At 58.8% G+C, this 11,767-nt stretch overlaps 1 protein-coding gene across 1 annotated transcript; it reads right to left on the bottom strand.

Annotated features, from left to right (window-relative positions):
- Positions 1-13: 13 nt before the first annotated feature.
- SSRP1 (structure specific recognition protein 1) lies at positions 14-11,471 on the bottom strand. The gene is made up of 17 exons (XM_056132862.1): positions 11,419-11,471; positions 10,724-10,860; positions 9,927-10,112; positions 8,973-9,078; positions 8,495-8,685; positions 8,025-8,255; positions 7,235-7,338; positions 7,031-7,159; positions 6,611-6,832; positions 5,706-5,778; positions 5,069-5,207; positions 4,856-4,901; positions 3,085-3,214; positions 2,373-2,543; positions 2,138-2,226; positions 731-917; positions 14-448 (listed from the first exon to the last, which is right to left on the bottom strand). The coding sequence occupies exons 2-17, from the start codon at positions 10,775-10,777 to the stop codon at positions 377-379; spliced, it is 2,130 nt and encodes a 709-aa protein (XP_055988837.1). The 5' UTR covers positions 10,778-10,860; positions 11,419-11,471; the 3' UTR covers positions 14-376.
- Between the last annotated feature and the right edge of the window lie 296 nt (positions 11,472-11,767).

Below are 11,767 nucleotides of genomic sequence, written 5' to 3'. Positions count from 1 at the left end.
AGGACCCCCCCCCCACCCTTAGGAGCGTTGGGTCTGACCTCACATGACCCCCTGCTGCAGCAACTTGAACAGGACAAGCGGCACACAGGACAAGCAGCAGCCGTCCGTAAGGTCGGGGGACTGGACGAGGCTGTGGATCCTGTCCGGCTCTGCCTCCCACCCAATCTCCCCACACATCAGAGTCGTCCTGGCGGCCGGGCGGAGGGAGCCCCTCCCTCGCAGTCCCCGAGGATGCGCGCCGCCAGGCGACCTAGCTCGGGTGGCACAGAATCCGAGGGCTACACTGCATGAGACACTGGTACCAAAGCATGAGTGGGGAGACTTGGAGGAGGGGGGACCGGGCAAGCGACGACGGAGACGGGAATGTTCCTCCTCTCTACTCATCGGATCCGGATGCCGAGTCTTCCGAGCTGGGTGGCGAGCTGGCCAGTTCCTCCTCCTCCGAGTCCTGAAAAACACAGGTGTCGTTACGGGGAAGGGGGAGGGGAGCCTCCCCAAGCCCCTTTACAGTGTGACAGCCCACCCTATCTCACCCCCAACCCCATTCTGAACCCTCTCCAGAAACTCCAGCACTCACCTGCCAGACCTCCAGCCAGCGTCAACTCTCTGCCCCACCTCAAGACTCAGACCAGCCCCAACCCAGGCCCACCAACTCCGATATCCCCTGCCCTCCTGGGTCCCACACCCCCCAACCCATCACCCCTCCTTGTCACCCCCACTCCTGGCGCACCTCACTCTGCCTTCTCTTCTTTTTGCTCTTGTTTTCTTCTGACGAGCTCTCATCACTGGACACGAACTCTTTGCTCTTGAAGCTTTCGCTTAGCTGCCTTGACGAAGACTTGGACGAGGAGCCCCGGGAGGGCGTTGATTTCTTTTCCATCTTTACCTTCACTTTCTTCTTCTTCTTGGACTTGTCCCTGAAAGAGCGGGGGGAGAGAGCTCTTGCCTTCCTGTTCCCCCTCACCTAGGGGCCAGCCTCTCCTCTCCCCAGCCCAGCCACTCTGCCCGTCTCTCTCAAGGTAAACAGCAGCCCCATGAGCCCTACGGGAAAACAACGACAAGAACTCATCAACAGGGCCTGGAGCAATAGCACAGCGGGCAGGGAGTTTGCCTTGCACACAGCCAAACCCGGGTTCAATCCCCAGTATCCCATGTGGTCCCCCAAGCACCGCCAGGAGTAATTCCTGAGTGCAGAGCCAGGAGTAACCCCTGAGCATCGCTGGGTGTGACCCCAAAAGGAAAGTACCAGTACTGTCACCAACAGTATCAGGGGCCACAGCCTGAAACAGCTTCACAGGCAAGACTCATTTGACTCATCTGACATGAAGGGGGGCTCCCCTAATCACGCTAATCATGCTGCCCATCATTAATGTCCAGCCCCACCCTGAGTTGTGTGGTGGCCCTGAGTTGTCGCTGGGAGTAAACTCAGAGCACATGCAGGAATGACCCAACAACCCCCCCAACCCCGAGTCTACATGAGCCAGGGTGATTGCTAAGTGGTTCTGTGCATTTTTTATTTTTGTTTTTTTCTTTTGGGGCCAAACCTGGCAGTGCACAGGGGTTACTCCTGGCTCATGCACTCAGGAATTACTCCTGGCAGTGCTCAGGGGACCCTATGGGATGCTGGGAATCAATCCCGGGTCGGTTGCGTGCAAGGCAAAAGCCCTACCCGCTTGTGCTATCGCTCTAGCCCCTCAGTGCATTCTTTAAACCAGTCATGGGTTTAACTCCCAGCACTACCACGCCTGCAACAAAGTAACAACCACCTATAATTATACTCCATAATGCTTTGTTTCAACCACAGAACCAACGGTAAAACTGACCCTCTAGAAAAATGGGTCATATTTTATCCAATTATTCCATGAATATTTTTTTAAAATCATTTTACCAATATTGGGCCACCAGTCCCACCTACCAGATTCGAGAAGCGCTGCTCTAGATACGTCAGAAACGTACCAAGCCGCCAGAAGACAGCGGTTGAGGGGGCTTGCCTTCTAGCCAGTTGACCCCTTCCAATCCCGGCCGGGCAGGTGGCCCAGGCCACCCACCACCCCCTCTTCCCCCAGCACTCACTGAGTGTGTTCAATCCCATTTGCCAGAGATGCAGATGCTGTACTGGTCTGTTCCAGACACTCACCTCTTAGAAGACTCGCCCCGGCCCCCTTCATACTCCTTCATGGCCTTTTCATACTCCCTCCTGGCATCTTCGGCCTTGCGATCCCACTCCTGTTTGACAAACGTGTCCGCGCCAACACGCGGAAACAAGAGCAAACCATGAGAGCGGTTCAAGGCCAGGCGTCCAGGGCCAAGTCCCACCGAGGGTCCGTCCTTGCCGCAAGCGGCCGACCCTCGACTCCGCCGCCGCGGCTCACCTCTTTCTTCTCCTTGGACATGCCCTTCCAGATCTCGCCAGCCTTCTTGGAGAGGTCGGTGATGCTAATACCGGGGTGGTCTGACTTGATCTTCTCTCGGCTGGCGTTGAGCCACAACATGTACGCAGACATGGGCCTCTTGGGGGCATTGGGATCTTTGCCCTTCTTCGTCTGTAGGAAAAACGAGAGATGGTCCAGCGGGTAAGCGCAGCGGGGAAGGCGCGCTGCCGTGCACACACCTAACCCAGGCTCCACACCCCGAAGGGTAGGACCCAAGCCAGCCCCTCCGGGACTCATCCCTGGGCACACGGCCGAGAGGAAACCTGGAGCACCACTGGGGGTGCTTCCCCCCCAAGAGCCAAAATGCCTTCATCAGCCAATCCCCCGAGACTATGCCCTCCATCCTCCCATCCCTGAACACACACACACACACACACACACACACACACACACACTTATTCACCTTCCCCGGGCCTAAGAGCCTCCTACATAGAAGAACCATCCCAGTGCCTAAGACCCAGCCCTTCCCGTGGGCCCCTGGGACAGAGGCCTCCCGCCAGGCTCCTGATTCAGAAACGCATCGTCTCAAGACCAGAGGAAAATATCCCAACTGCTCTGAAGGCTGCAAACTAGCTACCAAAGTCAGCTCTGAGGAGAGACAGGGAGGCAAGAGAAGGGACCCCCACGCCCTCCCGGCCGGGCAAGCGTCTACCTCCGCGGGCTTCTTGCGGCTCTTGCGATCTTTGTTCATCTTGGCCTTTTTCAGCTGTTTCCGTTTCTTCTCGTCACGGTCACTGTCGCCCTCGTTACTGGAGGAGCTGGCCGAGGCGTTGCTGTCAAACCTGCCGTGGGGGGGGGGGGGGGGGGGGGGGGTGGTGCGGGAGTTACACTCAGGGAAGGACAGACAGCACTCCCACAAGGGGAGCCGGAGGACCCCAGGAGAGCCGCGGCGACCAGCCCCCAGTCCTGCTCCTCCCCTGCAGAGGCTTTGCAGCCAACCTGTCTCGGCCAAGCTTGGCAACAGACGGCCCAGGGGATGAAGCCAGATCCCACCCCATCCCCCATGTGCCCAGGGGACAGAAAAGCAGCCTTGTCTGTGCGTAAAACATACCCCAAATCTACCACCCATTCCTACCTCCCTTTGATTTTAGTCATCTTGATCCACCTTAAGAGTCTTTTCTGGTGAAAACCCACTTTGAGACAAAGCAGCGCATGCCCAGATCATTCTGTTCAATCCAGCCCACCTACCCAGAGGAATCCTCACAGACTGCTATTTTCAGTTTTGCTTTTTTTTCCCCCCCTTGGGGATGGGGGGGTCACATCTGGTGATGCTCAGGGATTACTCCTGGCAGTGCTTTGGGGGGGGCCATATGGGATGCCAGGGATTGAACCCAGGTCAGACACAGGCAAGACAAATACCCTACCCACTGTGCTATCGCTCCAGCCCCCTCTGCTGTCAGTTTTTAAAGCATTCCCCACCCCACCCCCCCACTTGCTCATTGGCCTTCAGAAGCCACGCGGCAAAGCGAACTCCTTGTGCTAATGGACACCTGGTTTCTGTGGCCGACCTCCACTCTCCAGTTTCCGGGAGGGGCAGTCCCAGTTCTGTGTCGGGACCCACCTGCCCACACTGGGGAGGGGCTCACCTCCAACTGCAACAGCTAACAGGCAGCGCAGGACAATCAAGTAACTCAGCTTTGGGAAGCAACCACATTTACTGCTACGCTAAGAGGCACTTTCTTGTGTTACTTCATAAAGCAGTAAGGGCTAAGCCTGCCCAGAGCTTCTGAAAAGACACTCGAAGCTCCCTGGGGGGGCAAACCTACCTAGAACTAGACACAACAGAAACAGATTCTCCGCCACTGTGGAGCTCCTGGATGCAGATGGCCTGGGCCTGGGACTCTCCAGTTACCAGAACTCATGAAATTCCCTTTTAGGCTCAGGTCAGTTTTGAACATATTCCTCGCGCTGGCCATCAAGAGTCACAACCCAGCCTGGGAAGATGTTTATGCTTCACCAGTGAGGACCCGGATGCACCAGCTGACCCAAGGACTCCAAGCCAGGGCTGGGCAAACCTGTTTCTCCATCCCTCTCTCCCTACACTTCCTGGCTTCAGTGTGCCTTACTTTTTTTTTTTTCCTTTCTGGGTTACATTCGGCGATGCACAGGGGTTACTCCTGGCTCCGCACTCAGGAATTACTCCTGGCAGTGCTCAGGGAATCGAACCCGGGTCGGTCACGTGCAAGGCAAACACCCTACCCACCATGCGATCGCTCCAGTCCCCATTCAGTGTGCCTTTACGTTTAACAAAGCCCTTGATCATTTCAAAAGCACCTTCACGTCCCACCTCATCACTGGGGCAGCTAATCTGTCCTTTCCACCCTGGGCCAGCAGCTCGGCCCTGGACAAACGTGTCCAGAAATCTGGTCCCCTTCAGCTTATCGGCTGCAACTGCAGCCCCACGCAGTAGAACCAAAACTCACTCCTCGGCCACGTCTTCCTCCTCTTCACCTGGATTGAATGACTCATCTGAAACGCACACACACAAACACAAGGACACGCATCAGTGCACGCCTGGGCTTGGTCCTGCGAACCAATCCCCCTCCCTGGCCCGGAGGTCCCAGCTTGCCCACCGCCACAGCCCAGCAGCGCCTGCGGGAAAGCCACAGGAAGAGGTAGGGGATGGGGGCACCCACCGGTCTCTTCTCCGGAGTCATCGCTGCTGTCGTTGGCGTTTTCTTCCCGAATCTTGCCCTCCTCTTTCATCCGCTCCAAATAGGCGTCATGCTGGTCTTCGTCGGAGTCGGCGTACTCGTCGTAGGTCGGGTTCATGCCCTGGCCCGGGGAAGAGAGGGGAGTGAGGCACCAATTCGCCCTGGCGCCACGGCCCCTGGCACACTCCAAAGCACTCCCCGCCCCAGGCCTGTGAGTTAAGGACCGAGCCGCAGCCCCCAGGAGACCAGGGGGGAGGGCTGGATTGTTGCGTACAGCCAGCGTGCAGGGGGGCCCTAGGCCCGAGGCCTTCCTGCCAGTGGGGTTAGTCCCAGCCCCTCCCTCTCCCAGCCCCGCTGGGGGCTCCTGAGGGGCCACAGAGACTGAGCTAAGGTCATGCTAAGGAAACCTGCACCCGGAGGGTCCCACGCACCTCTTTTTTCTATAGGAGTGAGAAAAGAAAAGGAGTGAAACAGAAGCCAGGAAATCCCTGCCACCCTGTCCCACCGCCACCACCACGACCACGACCACGACCGTCCTCCCCACCGCCACCACCCCACAACCCCTCGGCGAAAGAATGGGAGCCCCGAGGCTGGGCCTTGCCACACCACACAGAAGTACCTCTTTCAAGCCTCGGTTTTTGATGTTGAGCTTCTTGGCGTTGACGAAGTCAAACAGCTTCCCGTACTCCTCCCTGCGAGGGGAGATGCAGACGGGCAGCAAGGCAGGGGGGTGCGGTGCACCCCGCTCCGCTCCAATAGCCAGGGGCCAGATCAGAACACGGTCTCCAGCCCAAGAGCCCCGAGTCCCGTCCCCCCACACCCCACCTCCAGGCCAGCGGCAAGGAAGAGTCAGGCGCTAGCCTTGCAGGAACTCCCCAAAGCACCAGGAAAGGAAAAGGACAGGGAAGCAGTGTGCACCTGCTTTCGAATAAGCAGAGGGCAGGAGACGGGCCCAACTGCATCGTCTGTTTTGTTTTTCACTTCACTGCTCCCGAGGCGGGACTCAGGTGGAACGCATGAGGCTATCTGTGACCCGCGCTGAGCCCACCGCAAGCGCTCTCATTCAACATTTAGCGGCCGTGTAGCAGGGAAAGCTGACGGCGGGCAGTTCCACAGGGAGGGAGGGAGGGACGGTGAGGGAAGAGAGAGAGAGAGGCGCACGAAGAGCACAGACTTCGAAGTGCCGAAGGAAAAAAAAAATGAGGGAACAGCTGGGGCTGGAAGGACAGACCAGTGGGGAGGGAGTTAGCCTTGCATGTAGCCAAACCAGGTTCTATCTCTGGCATCCCATATGGCCCCCAAAGCACCTCCAGGAGTGATTCCTGGTTGCAGAGCCAGGAGCAGCCCCTGAGGATCCCCAGGTGTGAATTAAAAAGGAAAAGAAAAAAAAAGAGCAGCTTCTGGAGGCTGAGAGCTCCGAGGACCAGGACCAATGGCAGTGCATCGGTAACAGCTGGCACCAGGTTTAGAGCTGGGGGGGATCTCCTCCCCTCTGTCCCCCCCGCATGGTGGCGAGGCTCGCACCTCTCAATGCTGCTAAAGGTGTACTGCGTGCCCTGCTTCGTCTCGATCTCAAAGTCAAAGGAGCGCGTGGTGGTGGTGCCCCGGGCGAAGTTGACGAAGGAGATCTCGTCGAAGCGGATGTGCACGGGAGGTTTGTGGACGTAGATGAAGCCCCGCTCCAGCGGGTACAGGAGGCCTGAGCTCGCCTTGTAAGAGCAGGTGATGCACTGGGCGCCTGAGTGCCTGGTGGAGGTCCAGGGTCATGGGTCACGAGCTCCGCAAGCAACAGAGCCAAAGGGCATCACCTGCTCAGGTCAAGCAAGGCAGCAGCCCTCATGCGGCCCGGGCGATTCCCCTCGGGAGACGACCCAGCCAGCCCCACAGACGCGGTGCTCCCCCCTCCTGGGAGACAGGGCAGGACCCCCAGGCCTGCGCCCTCACCCTTGGAAGTTGCCCGGGACCGTGATCTTGCGGTTCACCAGCGCTTTCATGACCCGGCTGACCATCTCATAGAGAGACCCCGACATGTTCTTGGTGAGCCGTCCCTCGAAACGCTTCTCCACCTCCTCCCTGCAAACGGAGGAAGGCAAGGTTGCGCCTTGTGCCCAGCGCACCAGGGCAGGGGACACGTGCCCAGAGACTCACTCGTTCATGTTAAGCGTCAAGGAGATGTCTTCGTCTTTGGAGAAGAGAAGAATCAGAAAGTGGTAGCGGGTCTGACCCTGCTTGATGGGGGGGTCCAAGCTGATCTGGGGAGGGAGAACCATCGTGGTTTAACACTAGTCAAGATTGCACCAAAGGGGCTGGAGCGGGGAGGGCATTTGCCTTGCACACGGCCGAACCGGGTTCGATTCCCAGCATCCCATATGGTCCCCTGAGCATGGCCAGAAGTAATTCCTGAGTACAAAGCCAGGAGTAACCCCTGAGGATGGCCAGGTGTGACCCAAACCCCCCCCCCAAAAAAGGAGTCCACCAGAGGGGCTGGAGCAATAGGACAGCAGGGAAGGCGTCTGCCCTGCACACAGCTGACCTGGGTTTGATCCCCATCATCCCATACGGCCCCCTGAGCACCGCCAGGAGTGATTCCTGAGTGCAGAGCCAGGAGGAAGCCCCGAGCATCACCAGGTGTGGCCCCCAAACCAAAATCAAACAAGAATCCACAAACGAACACCAGCCAGATTTGGCACGCAAAACTCCAAGGCTTGGGGCTGGAGCAATAGCACAGTGGGTAGGGTATTTGCCTTGCACACAGCTGACTTGGGTTCAATTCCCAGCATCCCATATGGTCCCCTAAGCACCACCAAGAGTAATCCTGAGTGCAGAGCCGGGAGGAAGCCCTGTGAACCGCCAGTTGTGACCAAAAAAGCCAAAACAACAACAACAACAACAACAACAAACCCCAAGGCTTACTCCACTCTTGGTGGTGTCTGCTTACCACGAAGAACATCTGCCGCTGATCCTTGTGGGGCAGCAGAAAGAGACGCAGCACTGTGGTGTAGGGGATCTTGTAGTCGAAAGTCTTGCCGTGCAGGTGCAGAAAGGTGGGGTAGATGCGGATGTCGTAACGGCCTCGGGGAGTCAGGCACTGCAGCTCCCGGAAGATGCAGATGGCGTCTCCCGTGGCCTGGATCACATCTGCCTTTGACAGCACATTCTGGGCAAAGGCCTGCAAACACGGACACTGGTCAGGACAGAGCAATCCCTCGATGCGCTGAGCACAGCTGAGGCAGGCGGAAGGCCCAGCTGGGGAGTGTCCCCAACCCCCCAGCCCCTGTTCTGCCGGGTGTGGCCCTAGGAAATGAAAGCCCAGAAAGCAAAAAGCACACACTGGTGATTAAGCAGCAGGGAGCCCACCCCCAGGCCAGCTGGGACCCGCTCGGCACCATCTGCTCCCCGAGGCCTCACCTCCACGGGGTCCACGCCGTCCTCCTGGGTGGGGGGCACGTAGAAGCGCACCTCCATGAGCGAGACCTCGGCGTCATCGTTCTGGTGGAACTCCAGCGTCACCTCGTTCTTGCCCGTGGTGCACTGGGACACGTTGCTAAGGGGGATCTCAAAGACCGGCTGGTCCCCAATGTCGAAGGAAAGCAGCTGCCCTGTGGGAAAGGGCTTAGTAAGCCACATGGTCCCGGGCTCCTGTGCAACCATCCCCCCCCCCGCCCCCGGGACTGCAGGATCCCCGGGGACAGCGAGCTGGGCCCCTCCATCCGCCCGGCACTTCCACGGTCAGGTGCGAGAGCTTAGAGGCTGCTCAGCTCATAAATACATCATGAACTACAAAGTGACAGGAAATCAGAGACGGTGGCAGAAAGGGGTGCCAAAGCCAAGGAAAGGTGGCAACTCTACCTTCTCCCTGAAAATCTCGAGCTGCCCCAGAACTCACCACCAAACTTCACCGTTCCCCAGTTCCAGCCCTTCACACACAGGTCCTTCTCCACGAGCTCCAGGCGATAGTGAGTTTTGAAGAAATCACAGAGCTTCTCAAACTCCTGGAAGAGGAGGGCAGAGAGCAATCCCGGTAAATCGAGAGGGGCCTGCACCCAAGCCTGCACGCCAGGGGTCATTCCAATACTCTGAGAAAAGCTCCCGGCATACCCATGTTAGGAGCCCGTGCGAACTTACTCTCAGCTATAAAACTATTTGAAAGGATGGTGCAAGAGGCTGTTTGTGGGGATAGCGCTCAGGCTGAGAGGAGGGAAGTCGGGTACTAAGATCCTGGCTGGGGTCCCACAGTGCTATCTGATGCGGGGCAGGCACTGCTTACGATAAGAGCAAAAATGACAACACGAGAATCATCTTTAGCTAAAGCAGCTAAAAAAAGAAAAAAGAAAAAAAGCAACAAAACCTCAACTAAAATCATCCAGTTGCACCTGAGGATGGGTATAACCTACCCAAAAGCCAAACACATGGAGATCGGCTTCGTTCCTGAGACTCTGGCGCTACCGAATGTAACCTGCCCACACGGCAGAGTCTGGCAAACTCCCCCTGGCGTACCCAATATGCCAAATACCAGTAACAATGATGGGTCTCATTCTCCTAACCCTGAAAGAGCCTTGAATATGGCACTTTTTAAAATCTCAGGGCTACAGCGAAGAAGACGTTACTGATGCCTGCTCAAGGCAATCGACGAATAACACGATGATCGTGATCGTGATCCTGAGACTCTGACACCTAACGGGGTTGAACAACTGCCTGGTGACCCAGCCATGCTGGCCTGCTCCAAAGAGGCCGCAGCAAGCAAGCATACGGTTAATCAGAGGAAGGGGCCCCCATTCCTCTCCGAGAAGATTTCGAGATAGCACCTGGTAAAGGAGATCACAGACCCAGGGCAGCTCACCGACTCTCGGAAGCCATCATACTTGTAGACGTGGCCGTTTTTCGTGAGGAGTTTGAGTCCGTGGCCCAGAGCGACGCGGCGCCAGATGCCTTCCGTCAACTCCCCGGCCTGGATGTTGTCCACCTTGCCTGTCTTGCTGTTCTTGAAGATGATGCCCTGGCGGCTCAACCTCAACCGACCATCATTCTGTGGGAAAACAGGCCCAAATGCACTGCAGGGGTGGGAGGGGTGGGGGGTGGGGACAAAACCAGGGTCCCCAAGGTCCAATCCCGCCCAACAGCTGCCACTCTGGGCTGGCCAGACAGCAAAACAAGAGCAAGAGCTGAAGACAAGTGGCCAGGAAGTCTGCACTCTCCTCGTGGTTCCACATCCACCAAACGTGCAGTTCCTACGCTTCAAAGCTCAGAACTGCGGGCTGGAGGGACAGTAGGGCAGGGAAGGCGCTGGCCATGCAGGCTGTCCACCCAGCTTCTATGCCCAGCACTGCATATGATACCAGTAGTGAGCCCTGGGCACAGAGCCAACGGTACGTGCACCCTACCCCACCCCGCCCGCCAAAAAAGCAACACAAAGCAACTCAGAACTCAGGACTGAGTCCCAGATAAGGTCCCTTCAAGACCCACGATCTTGGAATTCTGTATTGTGTTTTCGTAGGGAGAAGCCTTGGTGGCCTTGGTGGCCTTTCCCCCAGGCATCCAACATTGACAAGTTCTTACTGGATACAGAAAGAAAGTAGCAAGCCTGAAGTCCACTCCCCTGCCCTCTCTCCGGGGCCAGCCCCAGCACGGCCTGCTCACCATGGAGCCTTTCACCTCCTGATAGACATCGTTGAACTCCAGGGTCTCGGCCATGCTGACCTGCCCCTACCGGCCTCCGCTGGGAGCCGGCCCCAACTCCGGGGTGGGCGTTGCAGCTCCTCCGCAGGTTGGGGAATCTGGATCTGGGAAGGAGGGAGCGAGAAAAAAAAGAGAGAGATTGAGAAAGAGAGAGAGATGCAAGCAAGGCCCGCGCCTCGCACCAGGCCCACCGATGCAACCAGGTGGCACCCGACCTCGGGTGGCTGGACGGACTCGGGGGCTCGGCTAGTGGCTTCGGAACCTCTCGGCGGGCTCTTTTTGCAGGACGAGCTCCGCAAGCAGGCCCGGCCCAAGCTGGCGACTCAGGCCTGGAGCAGCGCAGCCACCCCCGCCGGACCCCCGGCCCGGACCGCTCCAGCCGGCGCCATGGCAACGAGCCGCGGAAGCCTCGGGCCTGCGCGCAGCCCGCACCTCGCCCGCATATCCCCCACCCGGCGTGCACGATCGCCCTCCCTCCCAGCGCTCCCGCCGCGCCGCGACCCCCAAAACCCCGCACTTCCTCCACCCCCATCCCCGGAGATGGATTCGCCCGCGGCCCGCAGGTTCGAACGTGGAACAATCCATCGGCTGCGTCCCGCGGGGGGGGGAGAGCGGCGGAGAGTAGGGGGGGTCCGGCCCACGGCCACGGCGACCACCCACCTCCTTAAGCTGCAGCCTCCGGTACGGGCGGTGGGTGCGCAGAAGGACGCCGGGGGGTGGGGGGCGGGGACACGGGGGACCGGGGGGCACGCTGGGGGAGCTTTTCCCGCGTGCGCGGCCCCGCGTCCCGCCACCGGAAGCCGCGCATGGACCATAGAGAGGAAGAACTGGCTAGAGAGGCGCGAGCCGGCTCCGCCTCCGAGACGAGTCCCTAGAGCGTCGCCGCTCGCTCTGGGCTTGCAGAGGGAAGGAAGCTCGGCGGGCCGGCGGGCCGGCGGGCGGTGCGGGTCCTCGCGCGTCCCTCGTGGGAATCGGACTTGAACGGGGGCAGGCGGCGCGCAAGGC

The sequence above is a fragment of the Sorex fumeus genome, unplaced genomic scaffold, assembly GCF_029834395.1.
Source record: "Sorex fumeus unplaced genomic scaffold, SorFum_2.1 ptg000007l, whole genome shotgun sequence".
NCBI lineage: Eukaryota > Metazoa > Chordata > Mammalia > Eulipotyphla > Soricidae > Sorex > Sorex fumeus.
Note: the sequence above shows the minus strand (reverse complement) of the source record. Positions and strands in the feature narration are given on the sequence as shown.

Bases quoted from the DNA above. Each gene is read 5' to 3' on its own strand.
- SSRP1 (XM_056132862.1), bottom strand. From the start codon at position 10,777: ATGGCCGAGACCCTGGAGTTCAACGATGTCTATCAGGAGGTGAAAGGC. The intron at 9,079-9,926 runs GTGAGCTGCCCT...CTCCTCTTCCAG, and splicing joins ATGATGGCTTCCGAGAGTCG to GAGTTTGAGAAGCTCTGTGA. The intron at 8,256-8,494 runs GTGAGGCCTCGG...CCGTGTTTGCAG, and splicing joins ACGGCGTGGACCCCGTGGAG to GCCTTTGCCCAGAATGTGCT.